The sequence below is a fragment of the Panthera uncia genome, chromosome E3, assembly GCF_023721935.1.
Source record: "Panthera uncia isolate 11264 chromosome E3, Puncia_PCG_1.0, whole genome shotgun sequence".
Taxonomy (NCBI): Eukaryota; Metazoa; Chordata; class Mammalia; order Carnivora; family Felidae; genus Panthera; species Panthera uncia.
In genome coordinates, this window is record NC_064815.1 from 17,218,190 (window position 1) to 17,245,327 (window position 27,138).

The 27,138-nt window shown below is 46.3% G+C and overlaps 1 protein-coding gene and 1 long non-coding RNA gene across 4 annotated transcripts in view; one reads left to right on the forward strand and one right to left on the reverse strand.

Moving 5' to 3' along the window:
- The window catches only part of LOC125928064 (uncharacterized), a 29,884-nt gene extending 11,946 nt beyond the window's left edge, over positions 1 to 17,938 (forward strand). The window contains exons 2-3 of the long non-coding RNA XR_007459547.1: positions 10,193 to 10,313; positions 16,055 to 17,938. This is a non-coding gene — a long non-coding RNA (uncharacterized LOC125928064). The remainder of the gene's footprint in view (positions 1 to 10,192; positions 10,314 to 16,054) is intronic.
- Positions 1 to 25,306, reverse strand: ZG16 (zymogen granule protein 16). 3 transcript variants are annotated; one of them, XM_049638617.1, is made up of 3 exons: positions 25,151 to 25,301; positions 1,148 to 1,280; positions 1 to 473 (listed from the first exon to the last, which is right to left on the reverse strand). In XM_049638617.1, exons 1-3 carry the CDS (start codon positions 25,245 to 25,247, stop codon positions 170 to 172), a joined length of 534 nt encoding a protein of 177 aa, XP_049494574.1. In that variant the 5' UTR covers positions 25,248 to 25,301; the 3' UTR covers positions 1 to 169. The 3 variants fall into 3 exon arrangements, with proteins under 3 accessions (XP_049494574.1, XP_049494573.1, XP_049494575.1); XM_049638616.1 differs by lacking the exon at positions 25,151 to 25,301 and adding an exon at positions 1,465 to 1,857; XM_049638618.1 differs by lacking the exons at positions 1 to 473; positions 1,148 to 1,280 and adding exons at positions 23,403 to 24,166; positions 24,835 to 24,967 and having other exon boundaries at positions 25,151 to 25,306.
- Positions 25,307 to 27,138: the final 1,832 nt, after the last annotated feature.

Sequence of the window (27,138 nt, forward strand, 5' to 3'; positions counted from 1 at the left end):
GGACATTCACACATCCACAGCCAGAGTCAGGAGGCGGGTCCCAGCTGCACACACCCACATACACTCCAGTGTCAGCTATGTCCTTTTATTATTATTTTTATTGAACCCTGTAGGTGAGGTTAGTGGTAAGGCGGTTCTCACAGCTGGCTGCAGCGGTTCAGCAACTGGTTCAATACCTGCGGTAGAAGCCCCAGTGCAGGCCGATGGCATTGATGAGGATGCTAGCGCGACCGCTAATGAATCGTAGTACGGTGTTGTGGTACAAGGGGACAGCACTGAAACTCCTGCCTATGTCTGTCCCAAAAGGCAGGTACCGGCCCTTGTTAGTCACAAAGACCAGCTTCCTCAGGTAGTAGTCGTACTTGCCAGACACCTGGATCACTGACTCCCCGGGGTGCAGGAAAATCTCCTCCAGGTCTCCCTGGGTGCCACCCACATAGTCGCTCCACACCTTGCCATAGCGCACCTGGAGGCTAGGGGTGGGGGCGGGGGGGGAGGGAAGACTGAGCAGGGTGATTGGAATTCAGGACCTCTTGGTCTACAAGCCAAGAGACCTGCAAACTGTGGCCAGGGAGGACAGGTTCCCTGCCAGTCCCAAGGTGTGTGAGGGATGAGGGAGGCCTTGAGGTCCTACTGGGAACTTCAACTCCTTTTGCTGACAGATAGGCTCAGAGAGGAAAAGTAACTTGGCCGGAGCCTCCCAGACAGTGGTAGAACTTCAGTTTGAAATCTAGGTTCCCGCTGTGCCCCCAACCCCTACGTGAAAGAAGCAGACGGGCCTTTCTGGATGGCTTTCATGAGGGAAGAGACTCTGCTGCCCCAGGATCAGAAGGATACATGTTTTGGGGAGAGGCGTCAGCCAAGATGGAGGATGCCCAAGGGGATCTACACCTCAGGTGGGGCCAAAGTAGCCAGCTTCCCAGCGCCTCAGCGGCTGTGGTACAGATTTGCCCAAGACGTGCACGCTGGGGGCTGTAGGGCTGTAGCAGCACCAGCCTCAGACCCCAGCTTCCTGATACCTTTCACATCCCAAGTTATCCCTGGGACTTGTTGACTGAAACAGATGTGACTCAAAGTGACTGAGAACTTTCCAATGTGGTAGGATAGGAGAAGACCCCCCAAACCACAGACACACAAAGAATCTTACCCTATGATGTAGTTGTTGTCGATGCGGACCCGGATGGCAGTGATGGGGCCCTCCAGCTGGTAACCAGAATGGGAGAATCGCTCGCCTCCAGCGCCTCCATACTCTCCATTATAGGAGGAGGACCTAGCCTGAACTGGAGGGGACAGTAGGCGTCAGAAGGAGAGATCTCAAGAGCTCTAGTCCCTCCTCACCACTCCTACACCTCCCACAACTCAACGTCCACCACCCCAAGCCAGCCCCTGCGAGCCTTGGCTACCGGCAGTGCAAGAAGTTGTCTTCCCATGATGCTAGTACTGGCCTCCTGGCCTCTCACTTACTGACATTGGCCGAGGCTGATGCGCAGACAAGGGCAAGAAGAGCAATGGTCAACATTCTGGGGCTGGAGGGGAAAGAAAGCAGAACGTCAATGTTCATTCACTCTGTTTCCTTTGGACTTCATTTACCCAAGCTTCCCTGGGTTAGAGTTCCAGTTGAGACTTGGCCCTCTTTGTCCCTCAACTCAGACCTAACTGACCCAGTCTTGGGCTCAGAAAGGATTGCCCCTAGTCTCTAGTCCTGCTCCTGGCAGGTACGGTGTCCTTAACCCCTCTGTCCTCCCTGGTCTCGAGGTAGCCGACCCCCTTGTTCCATCCTGAGTCAGAAGATCAGTCCTAAGCCTCTGTCTGGACCAACCCGTGTAAGTCCTGGTCCCTCCTGGCACAAAGCAGGAAAAGAGTTTCAAAGAAGTGGAGGCCATCTCCAAACCATAGAGATGGTTGAGTTTACCAAACCAGGATTCTGAGCAAAACCTAACTGCAACCTGCCTGTGATACACGGGCCCGGCTTGGGGGATCTCCGGGACAGAGTTCAAATTCCTAGCTTCAGCCAGGTCTCAAATCAGAAGGAAAGGAGCATTTTAGGGGTGCGTCTTTGTGTCACCCAGGCAGTGAGGGTGATTATAGACGAGACTGCCAATACCAGAAAAGGAACAGTTGAGAAACTGCACAACGAGTTTGGACCACAGCTCAAGATATCAGATTCCAGATGCCTGGTCTATTTGTCATAATTCTTTCTCCACTAACACACATCTGGCTGTATCGATACCCCGAGCATCCCAGGTGTCTCCAGTCCTTCCTCTGAGACCCAGATATCTTTGCACCTCCCTCAGATGCCCCAGGTACCTGCCACACAGGTCTCCCCTGCCGCTCACTCCAGGCAGGCTGCTGTCCAGCGCCGCTTGAATTCCCCCCAACTCAAATCCAGTCATCCCTTTCACCCCTTAGCCCAGGCCTCTGTCACCCCTCACCTGGCAGTTCCAGGTGCAAAGTAACCACCTGGAAACTTCCAGATCTTTTATAGCAGGTCCAAGCCCTCTGCCTGCTCTTTATTGTGTGAACCTTACCACCTAAGCAAACATGATCACCCTCTTAGGGTCAGTTGTCAGGCAGGGTCTGGAATATCTTATCCTGCCTCTCCCCTCAGGAGTTACAGGTATCAGGGTGGGGTCCACTCTAGGCCAAGGCCCAGGTCTCAGGATGGGCAGAACAAACTTGAGAAAAGGTCACCAACCGAATGGCCAGAAACTTTGGGTAGGCAAAGTTTCTAATTGCTTCTGGGTGTAGTCTAAGGTTGCCACCCCCCTATTTGATTGTTCTGCAGGTGCTCCTACTTGCAATCTGTCATCTTTCAGGATAAACATTGTCCTCACTGTCCTGCATTTGAAATCTAGACTGTCCGGGGAAGGGATTATGCGCCCAACACCCTGTATTTAGGAGTGCCTACTATTTTCCAGACATTTTTTTCCTTCTCTTACCTGTTATTTTATATGAAAAAAAAAATCCAAACATATAGAAAAATTGCAGGAATTGTACAGGGGTGCCTGGGTGGCTTAGTTTGTTAAGCGTTTCACTTCAGCCTAGGTCATGATCTTGCCGTTCCAGAGTTCGAGCCCCACGTCGGTCTCTGTGCTGACAGCTCAGAGCCTGGAGCCTGTTTCAGATTCTGTGTCTCCTCCTTCTCTCTGCCACTTCCCCATTCACACTCTATCTGTCTCTCTCAAAAATAAACATTAAAAAAGTTTTTTTTAAAAAAAGAAAAGATTGTACAGTGAACACTCATATACACACCACGTAGATTCTACAATGGTTAATATTTTGCCGTACTGGCCTTTTTCCCCCCATCTATTCATCCTCAATCTGCCACTGTTTACAAAATTTTTCTGAGAAGGGTAACATGGTGCTGCAGGTGGACACTGAACACCTGTCAATGTCCCTCCTGGGAGACAGGCAGTCAGGCCAATAAGCATGTGGGATGCTGAGGAAGTAATGGTAGATGGGTCCTCCCTTGAGGGCATTTCTGGGCTCCGGGCCCTTGGGGCTCCTGGGAACCATGGCTGAATCTTCTGGGGGATAAAGCCCACACGGGGCAACAGCTCCTTCCCATAGGCCTTAGATTCATGTCATAGATTTTTTCTCTTCTGAGGCCCTTTTCTTCCGCAGAAGTCTCTAGATGGACTCCTGAGTCCTACTTCCTGACCCCTTTAGGACTGGCTCTTTGACCCTCTGAGTCAGCGGGCCCTCCCAAGCAGAGAGATGGATGGAGCCCAGGGAAGAGCTGGAGTCATTAGCCTTGGTGATTAATGACTAGTAGCTGGACACATAGAGTATCCACCCCTCATAGACCATCTAGGACTGAGGACTCCTCCCAGGAAAGCCAGGGAGCCCCAACCTAAGGAGCCGGAAATAGGACAGGGCTCTTGGCCTGGAGATTCTGAGAGTAAAGATGGCAGCCAGGGTTGTATTGTTTGATCTCTCTGCTTCAAGTTCAAAACAAGCATGTCCTGGTGAGATAACTTCTCCCTCATTCCAGCTGTTTTGTTCTGTCTCTCTTGTCCTCTCTGATTTTCTTTCTTTCCTACTTCTCTCTTTCCGTTTGTCTTGATCTTTCCCCATCATCTCCTGCTCTAAGGATTGTTCTTTGTATTCACTGTCTCCATCCCTTTTTCCTTCTGCCTCTTCTCTTTGTCTCTTCTCCTCCAAGCTCTCTCTCTAAATCTTTCCTCTGTCTTCTCTCACTATTGTCTGTCTTTTGACTTCCTTATGAGGAGTATTTCCCACAGGATGGAAGCAAACACTGGATATCAAAGATGGCAGCACAGGGGCATCCAGGTGGCTAAGTTGGTTAAGAATTGGACCAATCGTGATCTCACCACTCGTGGGTTCAAGAGCTGCATCGGGCTCTGTGCTGATGGCTCAGAGCCTGGAGCCTGCTTCAGATTCTGTTTCCCCCCCCCCCGCCCCTCCCCTACTCATTCTCTCTCTCTCTCTCTCTCTAAAACATAAATAAAACATTAAGAAAAAAAAAGATGGTAGCCCACAGAGGTCTGCAGTGAATACCTCAAGAGAATACCCTCATATTTCCATACATGACACATCTGGGACCCTCAGGGGGAGACCATCACACTTGTCATAGGTTCACTCTGATGCACTGGCCCCACCTATGCAGAGAGTCAGAGTCTCCCCGATGCCCATAGACTGGTCCCTGGTTCCCCCCAGCAGGCCCTCCATCTCCTCTCCAGAGTGTAAAGAGAGAACTTTATTCCAGTGGGAGGGGTCTCAGGGCTCATCGTCTGTGGGTCCCAGAGACCAGCTAGACCACGCTGCAGCTAATGTTGGTATGCCATCAGGTCCAGTTCCATTGCTCCTGTTTGAACTTGTCACATTTTACCCATGTGTCCCCTGGGGGCCGACCTTCCCCAGTCCTACAGGCAGTGAAGGTCATCCCTGCCCAGTCCCAAGGCTGCAAAGTCCAAAGCCTCCCCAAGCTTTCTGCTATGGCAGGGCAGCTGACACTCATTCTCTCGCTGTCTTCTCTGCCCCTTGGCAAAGCGACTCACTCAGCACATTTATGGAGCATCTGTATGTTGGAGGCACCATTCTAGATGCTGGAAAGACAGCCACAGAGGAAGTCAAATCGTAGTGCTGGAGCTTTCGCTGCAGGGTGGGGGGTCGGACAATTGAACAACTCGTTCCCATGGGCTAGGCCAGGAGGAAAAGAGGCAGAGTGAACCAGGAGAAGGGCTGGGAAAGCTGTCCCTCTGCCTGGGAGGCCCTCCTCTCCTCGGGTAACATTTGCGAAGACCTCACCGAAGTGATGGAGAGACTACAGACGTTTGGGTGAAGATTGGACCTGGTGTGGGAACGAGTAGGCAAACCCTGAACAGGAAGTGTGCGGAACAGTGTGCGGGGAGGGCAGGGTGGCTGCTGGGAAGTGTGGCTGCCAGCGGGAGGGGAGGTGTGGGTAGCAGCTGGTGGGCAGGTAGTACAGGACCTGGGAGGCTGTGGTCAGGAGTTTGGATTCCTCCTGAAGGTGAGGTGAGGGGAGTGGTTTCGTTCCACTTTTAAAAGTGGAGAATGGACGGGGTGGGGAATGAGGGTGTGTGGAGGGGAAGGGGGAGGGGGACCCCACCTCAGGAGGCAGGAACAGTGTGAGCTCTCATACCCCCCAACTCTTGTCTCAAGGGGCCCCTGCTCAGAGCACTATTTCCTCTCTCAGACAAAGCCTCTTAAATCCTGGTGCAAATTCACACCCCAGGGGGGGAGAATCTGCCCCTTGACTCCCATCACTGATTTTTCAAAATGTATTTCCAAATGATAGCAGATCTGTTTCCTGTTAAGAAAAAAAAAATTCTCTGTCTCCTCATTTATGCCTTGGGTAAATGGTGGTTTCATTTGAACAAAGGGTTTTACCACAAAAGCAAATGTGAACAGTGCTTTTCTGTTCACCCTTCATGGTTCCCGTGAAGAAAGTAAAGTCTTGAGAGAGAAGTGACCTCACTAAGCTGCAGAGAGGGTCCCTCCACTCCCTGCTGTAGAGGCCACTTGTAGGCAAACAGGCTTGGGTGACAGGAGGTAGAAAAGGGCCACAGCGATGGGATGCAAGCTGGTGCAGCCACTCCGGAAAAAGTATGGAGGCTCCTCAAAAAATTAAAAATAGAACTACCCTACGACCCAGCAACTGCACTACTAGGTGTTTATCCAACGGATACAGGTGTGCTGTTTCAAAGGGACACTTGCAGCCCAATGTTTATAGCAGCACCATTGACAATAGCCAAAGTATGGAAAGAGCCCAAATGTCCATCGATGGATGAATGGATAAAGATGTGGTGTATATATATATACAACGGAGTATCACTCGGCAATCAAAAAAGAATGAAATCTTGCCTTTTGCAGCTACATGGATGGAACTGGAGGGTATTATGCTAAGCGAAATTAGAGAAAGACAAAAATGATATGACTTCACTCATACGAGGATATTAAGATAAAAAAACAGATGAACATAAGGGAAGGGAAACAAAAATAATATAAAAACAGGGAGGCAGACAAAACAGAAGAGACTTTAATATGGAGAACAAACAGAGGGTTACTGGTGGCAGTGTGGGAGGGGGGATGGGCTACATGGGTAAGGGGCACTAAGGAATCTACTCCTGAAATCATTGTTGCACCATAGGCTAAATAATTTGGATGTAAATTTAAGAACATAAAATTAAAAAAATGATAAAGTAAAAAAATCTTAAAAAAAAAAAAAAAAAGAAAAGAGCCACGGCGACCCCCTGGCTGAATACAGACAGACCCATGGGTGGGGGCACCTCCATGAATCAGTTATAGGCTCTAACTGACCAATGGGCTGCTTACAACCAGGCACAGTCACCACCAAAGGGGAGAATTCCATACATCCCCATAAGTCCTCACCTTCCCCCTTCCAAAATAGTCCCCCATCCCCCGCACTGCCTCTTCTCAGACAGCCTCTCCTCTGCAACCTTGCGGTGTATTCCATAAGCTTCTATCTCCTTTGTTCTGCCTCAGGCGAATTCTTTCACGGCCCAAGCCACCAGCCTCCACCAGGTGGTCACTGCACATTTGGGGGCCCCCATCTGATCGGGACACCACACCTTGCCTCCTGTCCCTCGTAACCCACATGCCAGTCCCTACACTAGCCAGCTGTTTGCTCCTGCCACTCTGGCTGCCTAAATGTTCTCCTGTCCTGCTCACCTGCCCATCTTCTACCCTTAAGACATTCAGCCCCTACCCCACCACCACCACCCCTTGCACGCACCACCCCCTGCACTCCTCCCTAGGGCTTCTATCATAGGGGTCTCCCTCCAGCCCCTCCACTTCAGACAGAATTCCTTTCTCTGGCCTCCAACTGTGTTTGCTACCTCCCCAGCTCAGCTCTTGATTACCCTGCGCTGTAATTTATCTGTGTACACAGAAGCCTTCTCCACCAAACCCCAAGCCCACTCTAAGGCGGAAGGCCTGTCTTGTCCAACTCTGAATTCCAGGCTCCTGCTTCCCATCTGGCACATTACAGGTGCCCCATAAATGACTGTCACATGCCTTGTCTGCGGTGCGAATTCCATTAAATACTCCTCCTTTGTCTTTTCAGGCCAGTGTCTCTCTTCTGGCAGGCTTGAATTTGGGTTTTCTTGTTTCTTATTTCTGAACCTTCTGGTGAAACCCTGTTCGGTAGCATACTGTACATAAAGACGGAATTGTGGGTTGAGGTCCTCCATTCCAACACGCATTAGCCATGTGAATTTTAAAAAGTCACTAGGGTGCCTGGGTGGCTTGGTTGGTTAAGCATGTGTTTTCGATTCAGGTCATAATCTCACAGTTCGAGCCCCATGTCAGGCTCTGTGCCGACAGCTCGGAGCCTGGAGCCTGCTTTGGATTCTGTGTCTCCCTCTCTCTTTCTCTGCCCCTCCCTCACTTGTGTGGGCTCTCTCTCCCAAACTCTCATAAATACATAAATAAGCGCTAAAATATAAAAAGCCACTATTTCTTAGAGCCTGTATTTCTGCATTTGGAACATGAGAAGCAAATGGTCTCGAGATCAACCGAAATCCTCAAGGACAGAGTTCTTCAGACTGTGGGTCTTAACTCACTAGTGGACCATGAAATCATTTTAACAGCTCAAAAACAACGTATTTTTTTAAGTTTATTTTCTTTAGTAAGCACTCTACCCAACGTGGGTCTCGAACCCACAAGCCCTACAACAAGAGTCTCATGCTTTCCCAACTGAGCCACCCAGGTGCCACAAAACCAACATATTTTAGAACGAAATAGAGAAAGTAAGATCATCGCATGTAACAAGGCTAAATACTATTTCCTGAGATAGCGTTTCAGTCAAATGCTCTATCCTACGGGTAACTGGCTCACAATATAAAATGTTCTTTTCTGTTGTGAACTGCTCTTAAAAAAAAAAATCCTTGAGAAAAATAAACTCTACCTCTATCAAAGGGTACGATTTTTTATATGTCAACACAGTTCAAAACTGCCAGGCCAGAGTGGGTTGGGACACCTTTAGGGTAATAATTAGAGCAGCTCCTGAGACCCAGACTCAGGTATGGAAGAATATGTTGATAATCTTTTTATTTTATTTTATTTTTTGACATGGAATTGACAAGTAACATTATATTAGTTTCAGGGATTACAACATGCTGATTCGACATATGTATATATTGCAAAATGCATTAATCATTTCTTAAAGTCAGAAACCTATAGCAACCTGCCAAGAATTCATGCATAGAATGGTGCCTTAGTAAGAGACATGTCTTTAAATTTTTTTAATGTTTATTCATTATCGAGAGAGAGAGAGAGAGGGTGAGCGGGGACGGGGAGGGGCAGAGAGAGAGAGAATCCAAAGCAGGCTCCAGGCTCTGAGCAATCAGCACAGAGCCCGATGTGGGGCTCTAACTCGCTGACCACCAGGTCATGACCTGAGCCAAAGTCAGATTCTTAACCGACTGAGCCACCCAGGAACCCCAGCAGGAGACATGTCGTAAAGCTTGGTTCGTGCCCGGCCTCCGTGATCCTCGAACTTCAGTTTGTTCATCTGCGATAGGAGATAATGAGTCTAACCAATTTGTGTCAAGCCCCTGACACAGCTCTGGCACACATAATACTGAGTAAACATTTATTTTTTTCCCTCTTCAATTCTCAAAAAATATGGTTTTTCTTTTTCATTTCTTTCAGATAAGGTTGATGAGGGAGCAAGGGCTTTCTTTCTCGTTTGCAGTTAGCTTTATTTTTATGGTTTATCTTAGTTCAGATCCTGGAGAGCTTTGTAAATGCATCATACAACTTGACACAAGTATTTTTTTAATGTTTATTTCTTTATTTTTGAGACAGAGAGAGAGAGAGAGAACGAGTGGAGAAGGGGCAGAGAGAGAGGGTTCCACAGAATCCAAAGCACGCTCCAGGCTCTGAGCTGTGAGCACAGAGCCCAGGGTGGAGCTGGAACCCATGAACTGTGAGATCATGACCTGAGTCGACGTCAGCCGCTTAACCAGCTGAGCCACCTGGGTGCCCTGGGAACCTGCTTTTAATTTCCGTTTATTGAGCTATGATTACATGGTAGCATTTTTTTAGCCTTTGTGTGTGGTTGTTGGTTTTTTTGAGATCTGATTGTTAAGTAATCTCTACATCCTACATGGGGCTCAACCTCACAACCCGGAGATCAGAGTCACATGCTGTACAGACTGAGCCAGCCAGGTGCCCCTAACCTCTACCTTTTTTGCCTTCAGCCTCCACATCTCTTACCGAAAGGCTTGATCAATTGTAATGCAACTGCAAAAGTTGCTTTGCTTATTTTTTCCTTTGTTTCCTCTATTTGTTTTCCTCCTCACAAAGAGCATTCTCCAGAATATAAAACAATATAACATCAAATATTGATATAACAATATCAAATGGGAATGAGGTGAGGTCATTCCACCAGGACACGGTCATGCTTGCTTTGTGTCAGGAACAATTCAGCTGAAAGTATGAGCTGATTTCGTTTCCTTCATATATGACTGAGGCTCCAACAGTCACCTGCTCTTGCAGTTGGCACGTTCTACAAACGCAGGAAGACAGACGCGGGGCGGAGTGTTTGAGAGGCGCACAGACGGGGCAGGACTCAGAAGCTGGGTCCCTGGGGAAAGTTATTTCACTTCTCTCTGCTTCTGTTCTCATCTGAAAACACACACATACACAAACAAAAAGGCAATAATTTTGCCTACCTCCTCAGGTTGCTGTGGTTGTGATGTACTTAACGGAAGTAAAGTTCCAGAACACTGCCTGATGCAAGGCGAGCTCCGAGGAAGTTTTTCTGTTTCTCATCGTCTAAGGAGAGGCTCCATCCTGGCCAGGTATGTTGTGGAGGAGATAAAGCTTAACATTTTCTTGAGACCACCCATCTCCACCAGAATCAGACTAAGAACCTTCGTACGGGCAGGCCCACTTCGTGTAGGAATTGGGAAAATTGTGGCAGCCCCTTGGGCCCTCCTTTCTCCTGGGAACATCTGGTGGGCGGCCATGTATCACAGGGTGTGGGGTCAGATGCTGGCTACAGAAAGCCTCAGTATAGAATGGACCTCAGTGACTTTCCAAGTGGCATCATGGCAGAGAAAAGGGACCCATGTGCCATTCACAAGTGGCCATGTGGGAAGTTGCCCCTACACATACTTAGGTTCCTTGAGATCGTTCTGGTCCCCTTACCTTCTTTTTTTTCTTATTCGTTTTTTAAGTTTATTTATTTATTTTGAGAGAGAGAGAGAGAGAGGGAAAACAAGTGGGGAGGGGCAGAGAGAAAGTATTCCTAGCAGTCTTCACACTGTCAGTGAGGAGCCTGATGCGGGGCTCAAACTCACGAAGTGTGAGATCACGACCTGAGCCAAAGTCAGACGCTCAAGCGACTAAGCCACCCAGGTACCCCAAGTCCCTTTATCTTCTGATGGGGCCTGTGAGCTTTGGCTGCAGAGAACTGTTAAGGTATACAAGTGGCTAGATTGGACAGAGATGATCTAAGCAGAAGTGAAGGAAGGCATCCCAAGCAGGCTCTACTTATTGGCACAAAGCCCAATACCGGGCTCATGAACCATGAGATCATGACCTGAGCCAAAATCAAGAGTTGGATGCCTAACCAACTGACCCACCCAGGCACCCTCCAAAAATGTTAAGCTATTTTTTTAAGTGATAAGAGATACTTAAGAATCAAAACATCCCATTTTGATTCTAGATCATGTCGGATCTTCCTCGTTTTAATAATGTTTACCCTTCCATTGTTTTGTTTAAATTTTAAATTAAAATTTTATTTTAGTAGGTTCCACACCCAGCATGAGGCTTGAACTCACAACCCTGAGATTAAGAGTCACAGGCTCTACCGACTGAGCCAGCCAGATGCCCTTAGTGTTTTTTTTTTTTTTTGAGGAATGAGTAATTAAAACAGAACATACATAATATTCAGATTTTACTTACTTATTAATTTATTTAGACATAGCATTTTTATTGTTGTAAATACATGTAACAAAATTTATTATATTAACCTTTTTTAAAACTTTAGATATATATTTTGAGAGAGAGAGTGTGTGCACGGGCAAACAAGCAATTGGGGGAGGGGAGAGAGAGAGGGAGGCAGAGAATCTCAAGTAAGCTCCACCCTCAGTGGGGAGCAGGACTTGGGGCTTGAACCCCCAAAACAGGAGATCATAACCTGAGCCGAATCAAGAGTCAGAAACTCAACTGACTGAGCCACCCAGGCACTCTTCTTTTTTTTTTTTTTTTTTAAGATTTTATTTTATTTATTTGTTAATTTTTTTGGAGAATTTTGTAATGTTTATTTACTTCTGAGAGACAGAGAGAGACAGAGCACAAGCAGGGGAGGGGTAGAGAGAGAGGGAGACACAGAATCTGAAGCAGTCTCCATGCTCCAAGCTGTCAGCACAGAGCCCAACATGGGGCTCAAACCCATGAACAATATCATGATTTGAGCCGAAGTCGGACGCTTAACCAACTGAGCCACCCAGGTGTCCCGAGCTCTTTTAAACAAACTTGAATACGTGCCCAGGAAGTCTCCTGAAGTGGGTATGGAGGATCCCTCCTTGCCTTGGCCTTTGGTGGTGTGAGTTGTGGCAGCCTGCTCCCAGATGGTCTTAAACTAGGGTTTCCTCACCTTCACAGTATTGACATCTGACCCAGGTAATGCTTGGTCGGGGAGACTTTCCTGTATGCTGTAGGATATTTCGCAGCCTCTCTGGTCTCTATTCACTAGGTACCAGTAGTAACCCCATAGATGTTACAACCAAAGATGTCTCCAGACATCGCCAAGCGTCACCTGTGTGAGGTCAAGCCCCGCGTTGGGCTCTATCCTTGGCATGAAGGCTACTTATGTTAAAAAAGAAAAAAGAAAAAGTTAATCAAAGGAAGGTATGAGACGAAAAGTTGAAAAATCTCTCAGGATGTAGAACAAAATGACAACGAAATGGAAAATATGAAAGAAAAGTTAAGAGATGGAGGGCCAATCTATTCCATATTAATCTAACAGAAGTTCCAGAGAGCACCAAGAAAATGGAGGAGAGGAGAAAATCAAAGATTCTATTTGAGAAAAAAACATTTCAAGCAGAGAAAACAGGTCTGTAAAGTGGCTCTCACCTGGCTGCACCCTGGATCACCTGAGAGCTCTTAGAAACACACACACCAAGATCCCTCCTTCTCCTCAAGGTGGAGTCACAGGGACCAGCTTTACCTTCCCGCCAGAAACCACTACCACCACCACTGCAACAAAACCAGACAAAACACACGATACAACGGTTTTCAAAACAGTGGACACCAAGCAATGAAAGACAGTAACAGATGCCTCGCAATCCCAGAGAGAAAGGAAAACAAGAGAGATTTGTCCTTTGAGGCACTAGTGTGAGAGCCATCTCTGCAGGTGGCTGTGCTCAAGGCTTTTTCGCACCAGCCCGACTAACAATGTGACAAAGTGGAGGGCAGAGTGTTCAGGAAGGGTTTCACTTAGTAGTGGGGAATAATCAGCCCTAAGCTGAACACTACTATGCACCTGCCTAGCTAATCACACAGATTACCAAAGTATCTGGCACTCGGCAAGGTAAAATTCACAACGCTGGCCAAGCAACCACAGATTATGCATGACACAGAATGAGGAGAATCATCAATCAATTGAAACCAACCCAGCACTGATACAAACGCTAGAGGGAGCAGAAAAGGACATTAAACAGCTATTATAATGGTATTCCATATGTTTTTAAAAAGTTAAATAGAGACATGGACATATAAGAAAGAAATGAAAATTCCAATGTCAGGGATGCTTGGCTGGCTCAGTCGGTAGAGCACGCAACTCTTGCTCTCGGGGTTGTGAGTTTGAGCCCCACGTTGGGTGTCGAGATTACTTAAAAAATTAAAATCTTAAAAAAATACAGAAAATTACAGTGTCAGAGATGAAAACTACACTGAATGGAATCAACAGTAGATTCGACATTGCAGAAGAAAAGATTAGTGAAGCTAAAGGCATAGCCACAGAAATTATCTAAATGAAACACACAGAGAAAGGAAGTTTTTGTTTTCTTTTGTTTTGTTTTGTTGTTTTTAATTTACATCCAAAGATTTCAGGAGTAGATACCTTAATGACCCTTACCTATTTAACCCATGTCCCCTCCCACCACCCTTCCAGTAAACCTCTGTTCTCCATATTTAAGAGTCTCATGTTTTGTTCCCCTACCTGTTCTTATGTTATTTTTGCTTCCCTTCCCTTATGTCCATCTGTTCTGGGTCTTAAAGTCCTCATATGAGTGAAGTCATAGGATATTTGTCTTTCTCTGACTGACTAATTTCGCTTTCCTGCATCCCAGAGGTTTTGGGTTGTGGTGTTATCATTTTCATTGGCTTCCATGAACTTTTTAATTTCTTCTTTAACTTCTTGTTTAGCCCATTCATTCTTTACTAGGATATTGTTTAGTCTCCAAGTATTTGTTACCCTTCCAAATGTTTTCTTGTGGTTGATTTCGAGTTTCATAGCGTTGTGGTCTGAAAATATGCACTTTGATGCATATTTTGATGCAAGTGTGATCTCGATCTTTTTGCACTTGTTGAGGGCTGATTTGTGTCCCAGCATGTGGTCTATTCTGGAGAACGTTCCATGTGCACTGGAGAAGAATGTATATTGCACTGCTTTAGGATGAAGTGTTCTGAATATATCTGTTATATCCATCTGGTCCAGTGTGTCATTCAAAGCTATTGTTTCCTGGTTGATTTTTTGATTAGGTGATCTGTCCATTGCTGTGAGTGGGGTATTGAAGTCTCCTACTATTATGGTATTACTATCAATGAGGTTCTTTATGTTTGTGATTAATTGATTTATATATTTGGGTGCTCACACATTTGGCACATAAATGTTTACAATTGTTAGGTCTTCTTGGTGGATAGACCCCTTATGTATGATATAATGCCCCTCTTCATCTCTTGATACAGTCTTTATTTTAAAGTCTAGATTGTCTGATATAAGTATGGCTACTCCGGCTTTCTTTTGTTGACCGTTAGCATGATACATGGTTCTCCATCCCCTTACTTTCAATCTGAAGGTGTCTTTAGGTCTCTTGTAAGCAGCATATAGATGGATCTTGTTTTCTTAATCCATTCTGTTACCCTGTGTCTTTTGATTGGAGCATTTAGTCCATTGACATTTAGAGTGAGTACTGAGAGATATGAATTTATTGCCATTATGTTGTTTGTGGAGTTGGAGTGTCTGGTGGTGTTCTCTGGTCCTTTCTAGTCTTTGTTGCTTTTGGTCTTTATTTATTTATTTGTGTTTTTTGTTTCATCTTTTCTCCCCTCAGAGAGTCCCCCTTAAAATTTCTTGCAGGGCTGGTTTAGTGGTCACAAACTCCTTTAATTTTTGTTTGTCTGGGAAACTTTTTATGTCTCCTTCTATTTTGAATGACAGCCTTGCTGGATAAAGAATTCTTGGGTGCACATTTTTCCAATTCAGCACATTGACTATATCCTGCCACTCCTTTCTGGCCAGCCAAGTTTCTGTGGATAAGTCTGCTGCAAACCTGATCTGTCTTCCCTTGTAGGTTAGGGACTCTTTTTCCCTTGCTGCTTTCATGATTCTCTCCTTGTCTGAGTATTTTGTGAATTTGACTCTGATATGCCTTGTTGATGGTCGGTTTTGTTGAGTCTAATGGGGGCCTCTGTGCTTCCTGGATTTTTATGTCTGTGTCTTTCCCCAGGTTAGGAAAGTTTCCCGCTATGATTTGCTCACATAACCCTTCTACCCCTATTTCTCTCCCTTCCTCTTCTGGGACCCCTATGATTCTGATGTTGTTCCTTTTTAATGAGTCACTGATTTCTCTAATTCTTAAATCGTGCCCTTTTCCCTTAATCTCCCTCTTTTTTTCTGCTTCATTATTCTCCATAAGTTTGTCCTCTATATCACGGATTCTCTGTTCTGTCTCATCCATCCTTGCTGCTGTGGCCTCCATTCGAGATTGCAGCTCAGTTATAGCATTTTTTATTTCATCCTGACTAGACTTTACTTCTTTTATCTTCCCAGAAAGGGATTCTAATCTATTTTCAACTCCAGCTAGTATTCTTATTATCATGATTCTAAATTCTGGTTCAGACATCTTGCTTGTTTCTGTGTTGGATAAGTCCCTGGCTGTCGTTTCTTCCTGCTCTTTCTTTTGGGTTGAATTCCTTCGTTTCATCATTTTGAAGGGAGAAAAAGAATGAATGAGGTAAAAAAATAAAATTTTAAAAATACTAAAATTAAAAAATATTAAACTTAAAAAATTAAAAACGAAGACACACACACACACAAAATCGAATAAATGATCCAAGATCCTAGGTGTGTTTTGGTCAGGGCATTGAAAGGGGCTTGATAGATTAGAGAAAAAAGGGGAAAGGAAAAAAAAAGGAAATCATTTGAAAATTTGAAAAAATGAATACACTGAAGTAGACTAAAATGAAATGATGGAAGTAAAATAGAATTAGAAAAAAATACAGAAAATTAAGAAATATAGTAGAAAAAATAAAGAAAAATATCTTAATAAAAATTGAAAATACATGATTTTTATTTTTTTCTGTATTCAAGAAAAAGAAACGAACAAGAGAATAAAGAAGAAAGGAACAGAAAGAAAGAAAATTGAATAGATGGCATGGTGAGCAGACTGAAATACGACTGAAATTATTTCGTTTTCTCCTAGTAGTCAAACTATGAAGCACTTTATAGTCCATAAACTAAGCAGGCGGAGAGTCTTCTGTTCCTGAAGAGCGAGGTTGGCCCAGTTGGGCGGAACTTAGTGTAATGGCTCCGTTCTCCAGTAGATGGCACTGCTTAGCTTGCTGGGGTGGACGGTTGTGGCGCTTGTTGTAGGTGCATTTGCGCATGCATGGGAGTGGTGAAAATGACGTCACCCAGCCACCCATTCTCTAGTATCAGAACTCTGTTCTCCCCGATCAGCAATCGCACACCCGTCCTTTGTATTCGGCTTCCATCCACTCCCTGCTTTTATGCAGTTCATGACCAAGCCCCAGGCAGCACCTCCCTCCTGAATTTTGTCTCTGATGCGGTTGTTTTTCCTGGCCCCTTACTTCTGAGGGACTGGGGCTTTGACCCGTTCTGCCCTCTGTGGAGGGTCTCACCAAGCAATGGCCTGGTGCCAGCCGCACCCAGGAACGTTTGAGAGACCGTGCTGCTGCTGATGCCCAGAGACTGCGGCCGGGTGCCAGCCTGCCCCAGATAAAGTTCACACGATAGTGTAGCAGCAGCATTTCAGGGACTATGGAAAAATCACAACACGTGTCTGGCACCAGGCTTTACCCCCAACGACCCTGCTCTAGTACCAGCGAATGTGGTTGTTCTCCCGGGTCCACTGGGGCCTTGCCTTTGGGAACCACACAGGTGTCCTCCCAGCAGGGGAACCGCCTCTCCCGTGTGGCCTGAAGAACCCCAGACTCCACTCTGCTCCTGGAGATTCGCCCTTCCCGCCAGAGCACCACCAGGTATCAGCTGCGGAGTTTCAGCCTCTGCACTCCCCCTGTTTGTAGAGTCTTAATGGAATTTAAACCCTCTCCTTTCTCCTTCTCCTTTTTTAGTTCATTCCCTGCGGCTGTTTACATTTTTCCACTTTCTCTCCAGGTGCTTTTGAGGGGGGTGCTTTTCACCTCCTCCCCCCACCCCCCATGTCTCCATCCTCTCTCCACACACAAAAGCAGGTCCTTACCCTCCTTGGCTCTCTACCTCCCAGTTCACCTCTCTGTGCTGCATGCCTGCTGAATTCTGTGGTTCAGGTTGTGCACATTGTTGTGTTAAGCCTCAGGTCAGTTTTCTAGGTGTGCAGGATGGTTTAGTGTTGGTCTGGCTGTATTTCATGGATGCGAGACACACAAAAAACTTCCATGCTGTTCTGCCATCTTGGCTCCTCCCCACCATAGGTCCGAAAGGAAGTTTTTTAAATGAAAAATGCATCCTTGTGCTGTGGGATGACCTCAAGTGGCCTAGTGTGTGAATGATTGGAGTTGAAGGAGAGGAGAGACAGAGAGATGGAAAAATATTTTAAGAACTAATGGCTGAATAATTTCCAAGCTTGATGAAAATTATAAACCTACAGATACAAGAAGCTCAACAAATCTCACCCACAAAAATCTCCACCGAGGCACTCCCAAAGGGGCACCTGGCTGGCTTCATCAGTAAATCACGCACCTCTTGGGCTCGGGGTTGTGAGTTCAAGCCCGAAGCCCCACATTGAGTATGGAGATTATTTAAAAACTAAAATCTTTACGGGCGCCTGGGTGGGTGGCTCAGTTGGTTAAGTTCCAACTTTGGCTCAGGTCATGATGTCACAGTTCATGAGTTCAAGCCCCAAGTCCAGCTCCATGCTGATGGTGAGGAGCCTGCTTGGGATTGTCTCTCTCTCTCTCCTCCTCTCTCTGCCCTTTCCCTATGTTCTCTCTCTCTCAACAGTAAGTAACTTTTAACGTTTTTTTATTTATTTTTGAGACAGGGAGAGACAGAGCATGAACAGGGGAGGGTCAGAGAGAGGGAGACATAGAATCCGAAACAGGCTCCAGTCTCTGAGCTGTCAGCACAGAGCCCGACACGGGGCTCGAACTCACGGACTGCGAGATCATGACCTGAGCCGAAGTTGGCCGCTTAACCGACTGAGCCACCCAGGCGCCCCAGTAAGTAACTTTTAAAATAAACAAAAGTAAATCTTTAACGGGGTTAAGATGGTTAAGTGTCCAACTCAGTGGTTAAGCATCCAACTCCTGATCTTAGCTCGGATCTTGATCTTGGGGTCGTGAGTTCAAGCTTTATGTTGGGCTCCATGGTGGGCATGAAGCTTACTTAAAATAAATAAATAAGTAAATAAAATTTTAAAAACAGCAAAGCCCAAATTCATAGATCCTGAGAACAGATTGGTGAGTGAAAGGGGTCAAAAGGTACAAAGTAGAGTCATAAAATAAATAAGTCCTGAGGATGTAATGTACCGTGTGGTGCCTATAGTTAACAATATTGTAATCTATACTGGAAAGTTGCTAAGAGAGTAGATCTTAAGAGTTGTCATCACAAGAAAAGAAAACTGTGACTATGTGTGAAGATGGATGTTAACTAGACTTCTTGTGGTAATCATTGTGCAATATACACAGATATCAAATCATCACATTATACATTTCAACTAATATAATGTTCTATGTCAATTACATCTCAATTCAAAAAAAGTGAAGGCAAAAAAGAGACATTTTCAGATTTACAAAAGCTGAACCAGAAGACCCACACCCAATGAAATTGTAAAATGACATCCTTTGAGCAGCAGAAAAATAATCCTAGAAGAAATCTGGATTCACAAAAGGAATGAGGAGCATCATAAATAGTAGAAATTGTAGGGGCGCCTGGGTGGCTCAGTTAGGTGTCCAACTCTTGGTTCCAGCTCAGGTCATGATCTCACGGCTCGTCAGTTTGAGCCCACATCAGGCTCCATGCTCACAGCACAGAGCCTGCCTGAGATTCTCTCTCTCCCTCTCTCTCTCTGCCCCTCCTCTGCTCTTTCTGTCTCTCAAAATAAATAAACTTAGATATAGGGGCACTTGGCTGGCTCAGTCAGTAGACCACGTGACTCTTGATCTCTGGGTTGTGAGACCGAGCCACACGTTGGATATGGAGATTATATAAAAATTTAAAAATTTAAAAAAATAGTAGACATATGGATATATATGTGTATATATATATACACATAAATATACATATATATGTGTATATATATATATATATGTATGACTTATTTTCTTATTATTTAAGTACCTTTCAAAGATAATTGATTTTTTTCAAAAAAAAGAATAGTATACTGTGGAGGTTACAATATATATAAAAGTTAAATACATGACAATGATAGCATAGAGGCCAGGAGAGGTGAAATGGAAGTCTACAGTTGCAAGGTTTTTATACTATGTATGATGTGGTGTAATGCTTCTCAGAAGCAGACTGAGAGAGGTTAAAGTTGAATGCTATAAACCCTAAAGCAACTACACACACACACTGAAATAGTTATAGCTCATAAGTCAACAAAAGAGAAAAAAAAAGCATTAAAAAATACCTCCAACAACAGGCACAAGAAGGGACGCCTGGGTGGCTCAGTCAATTAAGCATCTGACTTCAGCTCAGGTCATGCTCTCAAGTTCATGAGTTCAAGCCCCATGTCTGGCTCTGTGCTGACAGCTCAGAGCCTGAAGCCCACTTAGGGTTCTGTCTCCCTCACTCTGCTCCTCCCCAACTCACGCTTGCTAGCGTGTGCACTCTCTCTCTGTCTCTCTCTCTCTCTCTCAAAATAAACATAATATTTAAATAAATAAATAACCTTAAAGTGGCGCCTGGGTGGCCCCTTCGGTTAAGCATCCAAATTCAGCTCAGGTCATGATGTTGCAGTTCACGAGTTCAAGCCCTAGTGGGCTCTGTGCTGACAGCTGGAGCCTGCTTCAGATTCTGTCTTTCTCTTTCTCTCTCTCTCTGCTGCTCCTCCTCCTGTGCTCTTCCTTTCTCCCTCTCTCACAAAAATAAAGCATTTAAATAAATAAAATGAAACGAAATCTTAAAAGAAAAAAACTCTTTATGTATATATGTACGTATGTCTCCTGCTGGTTTTCCTCTGGAAGAATGTGACTCATACAACAGGCAGGTTTACTTAGGCAACAGAACAAGTCAAGGTTGGGGATTAATTCCCTCAAGGTTTGCTCCATACCCACTCCCTCTACAAACTAACCTGTACCTTCACTCATCTTCATTTTCTTCTTTCTTAAGGTTTCCTGCCCCAACAGCTACGTAAAACATCCCCCCAATCTCCTGCGAGAGCTTGTTCCATCAGTTCCCTTGTCTTTCCTGAATCCTCAGCCTCTTCCTCCCTCTGACTCCTTCTTCGTCATATAAACATGCTCATGTCTCCCCTGTCTAGGAAAAAAACCCAATCTCTCTTTCCTTACATCCCCCATAACTGTGACTAGCCTATTTTCTGGCTTTCTGGAGCCAGACATCTTGGAATATTCAAGTCTTGCTGCCTGTATTTCCTCATTTCTCATTCATTCCTTAGCCAACTGCAGCCTGGTTTCAGCTTCCTCCCATCCCCCCGAAGCTCTTTTGGGATTATTCGTGACCTTCTGATTGCCAAAGGCAAAGAATCTCAAGTCCGTCCTTTTCTTGCTTAGATGGCAGTAACAGCTCCATGAAATTTCTCTCTTGCCCCTGAGTGCATTCCCTCCCCGGCCCCTCCCGTCTCTTTTCTCTAACCAATTCCTCTTTGGTATTCTCCAATCCTCTGACGCCAGCCTTCTTCTCATTTTATATGCCCACAGTTTTCCCACGTGACTTCTTCCACATCCATCACTGGAAGTCCATTGTATCTGTGCTTGTGACTCCTGAATCTAAGGCTTACCTGAAAGCTGTATCCAAGCCTTTATTGCTAAATAGTCCTCTGTGTAATGTTGGGTCTCCATCAGGATGTGCCACAGAAACATCAAAATGCAACAGGTCCTTGGGGCAGCTGTCCGGCTCAGTCAGTTAAGCGTCTGACTCTTGATTTCGGCTCGGGTCATGATCTCAGGTTTGTGAGATCGAGCCTTGCATAAAGCTCTGCACTAGTGGCACGGACCCTGCTTGGGATTCTCTCTCTCTCGCTTCCCTGCTACTGTGCTCTCTTGCTCTCTTTCTCTCTCTTCCTCCCTCTCAAAACAAATAAGTATTATTTAAAAATGCAACAGGTCCAAAAGCTAATTTCTCCTCCTGTAGTCCTCATCTTAGAGAGGATCTCTCTCTTCCCAGTTGCCCATACTAGACATGATAGTTTTCTAGACTCTCCTCTTTCACTCACCCTCATGTGTTCTTTTATCAAGTTTTTCTGAGTCTTCAAATCTCCCAAATCTCTCAAATTCTTCCCTCTCTTTTTTTCATCACATCACTGCCTTTGTTCAAACATCCATCATTTCTGATCTAGACCTGGTCTCTTAACTATTATCTCATCCTGCTTCACCATCAATCCATTTTCCCCACTTATACCAGAAAAGATGATTTTCGTATAAATCTTATCAATCCCCTGGGTGAAATCTTGGTTCAGTGGCTTCTTGTAGCCCATAAAATAAAGTTTCAACAGTTTAGCATGACATGCATGGTCCCTGCCTTTCCGTGAGACTTCGTCTGTACCCAGTTGAACTTTGCATTTTAACTGTGCAATTGTCGTTGTAATGTGTTCATATTTCTGCATAGGCTGTGGCCTGAGCCCAGTACTGTGCCCCTATCACACACGCACATGGGTACGCTCACACACACACACATACACACACACATGCCCCTTCCTTCACCAAGTCTTCCCTTTGACTAGAGGAAAAGAAATCTTCAGTGGTCTCTGTATTCCCATGCACCTAGCAGAGAGCATTTGATAAACGTATGATTAGCTCAATTTAGCAATTTTAGAACTTTATAAGGAAAGGAAAGTTTTCTTTAAATAAAATCTTTTACAAAAGCCTAAAATGCCAACTACGCAAAAGCCGGGAATCCCATGACTTCGTCCTCTTCTGCGGCAGCTGCCTGTCAGGTGCCAGCGACTTCACTGGCCCAGGGTGAGACCCGCTGGTGCAAAGCTGATCCTGAAGTTGACCAGGTATCTGATGTGTCAGATTCAGCCGCCAAGGGTACGAAGTCCTGAACATGCTACCACGTGGATGAACCTTGAAAATACGCTAAATGGGAGAAGCCAGACACAAAAGACCACACTACTGGACGATTCCATCTACATGAAATGCCCGGAAGAGGGAAATCCATAGAGACAGAAAGTAGATGGGTGGTTACGAGGGGCTGGGGGAGAGGAATGGGGAACAACTGCTTAATGGGGATGGGATTTCTTTCTGAGCTGACGACGAAATTCTGGCATTAGTGGTGATGGTTGCACAATCTGTGAATGTACTAAAAACGTCAGAAATGGCACACTTTAAAAGGCCGAATATTGGGGCACCCGGATGGCTCGGTCTTAAGTGGCTGACTCTGGATTTCAGCTCAGGTCATGATCTCACGGTTTGTGAGATCGAGCCCCGCTTTGGGCTCCGCACTGAGTGTGGAGGCTGCTTGGGATTCTCTCTGTCTCTGACTCTCTTCTCTCTGCCCCTCCGCCACTCATGCTCTCTCTCAAATAAACTTAAATAAATAAATAAATAAATAAATGGGTGAATTTTATGTACTTTATATCTCAAAACAAATTACTCTGACATGATACTCCATCCCATGGAATTCTTTGAGAGAAATAAAGGAATTGTTCTAAAAACTCTCTAGGCATGAGTTTGTTTCTGTAATGTTAATATTTCTTCCTCAAATTACATGTAAACAATTGTTATCTTTGTCTCATTGGGAAGAGATGTGACTCTGGCATTCCCCATGATGTGAATAAATCTTTGGGGAGCAATGAGTGACTTCCCTCACCCCCAACCACCACCACCAAAAGGCAAAAACAAAACACTGTGGTAATTTTAGGACTGGGCACTAGAGTCCCAAGAATTATTTCCAAAGCAACTTTATATCCTTGCTGAATCTCTCCAGCCACTCTGTTGCTTCCCCTGAATGGTAACCAACCCCCGATGTTCATGGAAACCCACCATGAACATCTATCCCTCTTGGAATGCCCATTTTTGAGGATGGTATTGGCAGAGTAGAAGCTGTTGAGGAGGTAGCGGCTTCCTAGGGAAAGAAGCCCAATTCTGAGCGAGCTGAGCTAAGCAGGGAGCATCAGTGCTTATGGGCAAAGGTGGGGAGGAACCAGGCTGGAGTAAGAGACAGATTTCTTGACACAAACGTGGGCCAAGCTTCGGGAGTCAGGTGGATTCTGAGAAAGCACGAAAGAAAATGGCCCAGGCCACTCAGAGATAGCAAGTGGGTTAATGCCAAGAGAGCCAGGTGACAGCTTTTGGTGGGGAGACACTATCTCAAGGGAGACATGGTCTAGAGAGTTGGACATCTGGGGTTTGGGCAGTAAGCTAGGCCGCACTCTCAGGCTTGGAGCCCCAGTTTGGATAAACTAGTGTCAGGAGCCATCCTTGAAAAAAAAGAGTTGGAGCAAGACAGAATCTTTCCTCTTCTTGATAAACTATGAAGAAAAGCCCAAGACATTACACCTCTCTCTCTCTCTCTCTCCCTCCCACTCTTCACCAGAGAGACATCCAACAGATAGCCAGAAAGGAGATTCACACATCCACAGCCAGAGTCAGGAGGCGGGTCCCAGCTGCACACACCCACATACACTCCAGCGTCAGCTATGTCCTTTTATTATTATTTTTATTGAACCCTGTAGGTGGAGTTGGTGGTAAGGTAGTTCTCACAGCCCCACTGCAGTGCCCGGCCCAGGGCAAGGCTGCAGTTCAGCAACTGCCACAATCGCTGGGATAGACATCCCAGTGCAGGCCGATGGCATTGATGAGGGCACCAGATCGGCCGCTGATGAAGCGTAGCACGGTGTTGGGGTACAAGGGGGCAGCATTGAAACTTGTGCCTGTGTCTTTCCCAAAAGGCAGGTACCGGCCCTTGTCAGTCACGAAGACGAGCTTCCTCAGGTAGTACTTGTACTTGCCAGACACCTGGATCACTGACTCCCCGGGGTGCAGGAAAATCTCCTCCAGGTCTCCCTGGGTGCCACCCACATAGTCGCTCCACACCTTGCCATAGCGCACCTGGAGGCTGGGGGGGGGGTGGTGAGGGAGGGAAGACTGAGCAGGGTGATTGGAATTGAGGACCTCTTGGCCTACAAGCTGAGAGACCTGCAAACTGGTGGCAGAGATGACAGGTCCCCTGCCAGTCCCAAGGTGTGTGAGGGATGAGGGAGGCCTTGAGGTCCTACTGGGAACTTCAACTCCTTTTGCCGACAGGCTCAGAGAGGAAAAGTAGCTTGGCTGGAGCCCCCCGGCCAGTGGTAGAGCTTCAGTTTGAAATCTAGGTTCCCGCTGTGCCCCCAACCCCTACGTGAAAGAAGCAGACGGGCCTTTCTGGATGGCTTTCATGAGGGAAGAGACTCTGCTGCCCCAGGATCAGAAGGATACATGTTTTGGGGAGAGGCGTCAGCCAAGATGGAGGATGCCCGAGGGGACCTACACCTCAGGTGGGGCCAAAGTAGCCAGCTTCCCAGCGCCTCAGCGGCTGTACTACAGATTTGCCCAAGACGTGCACGCTGGGGGCTGTAGGGCTGTAGCAGCACCAGCCTCAGACCCCAGCTTCCTGATACCTTTCACATCCCAAGTTATCCCTGGGACTTGTTGACTGAAACAGATGTGACCCAAAGTGACTGAGAACTTTCCAGTGTGGTAAGATCGGAGAGGATCCCCAAACCACAGACACACAAAGAATCTTACCCTACGATGTAGTATCTGTTGACCCGGATACGGATGGCAGTGATGGGACCCTCCAGCTGGTAACCAGAATGGGAGAATCGCTCGCCTCCACCGCCTCCATACTCTCCATTGTAGGAGGAGGACCTAGCCTGAACTGGAGGGGACAGTAGGCGTCAGAAGGAGAGATCTCAAGAGCTCTAGTCCCTCCTCACCACTCCTACACCTCCCACAACTCGACGTCCACCACCCCAAGCCAGCCCCTGTGAGCCTGGCCACTGGCAGAGCAGGAAGCTGTCTTTCCATGACGCTAATACTGGCCTCCTGGCCTCTCACTTACTGGCATTGGCCGAGGCTGATGCGCAGACAAGGGCAAGAAGAGCAATGGTCAACATTCTGGGGCTGGAGGGGAAAGAAAGGAGAACGTCAATGTTCATTCACTCTGTTTCCTTTGGACTTCATTTACCCATGCTTCCCTGGGTTAGACCTCCAACTGAGACTTTCCCTCTTTGTCCCTCAACTCAGACCTAACTGACCCAGTCTTGGGCTCAGAAAGGATTGCCCCTAGTCTCTAGTCCTGCTCCTGGCAGGTACGGTGTCCTTAACCCCTCTGTCCTCCCTGGTCTCGAGGTAGCCGACCCCCTTGTTCCATCCTGAGTCAGAAGATCAATCCTAAGCCTCTGTCTGGACCAACCCGTGTAAGTCCTGGTCCCTCCTGGCACAAAGCAGGAAAAGAGTTTCAAAGAAGTGGAAGCCATCTCCAAACCATAGAGATGGTTGAGTTTACCAAACCAGGATTCTGAGCAAAACCTAACTGCAACCTGCCTGTGATACACGGGCCCGGCTTGGGGGATCTCCGGGACAGAGTTCAAATTCCTAGCTTCAGCCAGGTCTCAAATCAGAAGGAAAGGAGCATTTTAGGGGTGCGTCTTTGTGTACCCAGGCAGTGAGGGTGATTATAGACGAGACTGCCAATACCAGAAAAGGAACAGTTGAGAAACTGCACAACGAGTTTGGACCACAGCTCAAGATATCAGATTCCAGATGCCTGGTCTATTTGTCATAATTCTTTCTCCACTAACACACATCTGGCTGTATCGATACCCCGAGCATCCCAGGTATCTCCAGTCTTTCTTCTGAGACCCAGATATCTTTTTACCTCCCTCAGATGCCCCAGGTACCTGCCACACAGGTCTCCCCTGCCACTCACTCCAGGCAGTCCAGCTCTGCTTGAATTCCCCCTAACTCAAATCTAGCCAATACTTTCACCCCTTAGCTCAGCCCTCTGTCACCCCTCACCTGGAAGTTCCAGGTGCAAAGTAACCCCCCTGAGACTTCCAGATCTTTTATATCAGGTTCAAGCCCTCCCCCTGCTCTTTATCGTGTGAACTTCACCTCCTGAGCAAACGTGATCAGCCTCGTGGGGTCAGTTGTCAGAGTGGTGTCCTCTCTGGGCCAAGGCCCAGGTATCAGGATGGACAGAATAAACTTGAGGAAACAGTCACCAACGGAACAGCCAGCAGCTTTGGGTGGCCAAAGTTACTAATTTCTTCTGGGTGTAGTCTAAGGTTGTCGCCCCCCTATTTGGGTGTTCTACAGGTGCTCCTACCTGCAATCTGTCATCTTTCAGGAGAAACATTGTCCTCATTGTCCTACATTTGAAATCTAAACTCTCGTGAGAAGGGATGATACACCCTATGCCCTGTACTTAGGAGTGTCTACTATTTTCCAGACAATTTTTTTTCTTCCTCTTTCCTGTTATTTTATATGAAAAAATCCAAACATAGAGAAAAATTGAAAGAAATGTACAGTGAACACTCATATGCACACCACGTAGATTCTACCATGGTTAATATTTTGCCGTACTTGGCTTTTTTTCCCCCATCTATCCATCCTCAATCTGCCAGACTGTTTACAAAACTTTTCTGAGAAGGGTAATGTGTTGCTGCAGGTGGACAACTAACACCTGTCGATCTCCCTCCTGAGAGACAGACAGTCAGGCCAATAGGCATGTGGGACGCTGAGGAAGTAACGGTACATGGTTCCTCCCTTGGGGGAAGTTCTGGGCTCAAGGCCCTCAGGGCTCCTGGGAGCCATGGCTGAATCCTCTGGGGGATAAAGCCCACATGGGGCAACAGCTCCTTCCCATAGGTTAGCTTGATGTCATAGATTTCTTCTCTTCTGAGGCTCTTCTCTTCCATCCAAGTCTCTAGGATGGACTCCTGAGTCCTACTTCTTGACTCCTCTAGGATTGGCTCTTTGACCCTCTGAGTCAGCGGGCCCTCCCAAGCAGAGAGATAGGTGGAGCCCAGGGAAGAGCTGGAGTCA

Excerpts from the sequence above, each read along its gene's own strand:
- ZG16 (XM_049638618.1), bottom strand. The coding sequence starts at position 25,247 with ATGAACATTGACGTTCTCCTTTCTTTCCCCTCCAGCCCCAGAATGTTG. Across the intron at positions 24,968-25,150 it reads ATCAGCCTCGGCCAATGCCA|TTCAGGCTAGGTCCTCCTCC; the intron begins GTAAGTGAGAGG and ends TGTCCCCTCCAG. Across the intron at positions 24,167-24,834 it reads AACAGATACTACATCGTAGG|CCTCCAGGTGCGCTATGGCA; the intron begins GTAAGATTCTTT and ends CCCCCCCCCCAG.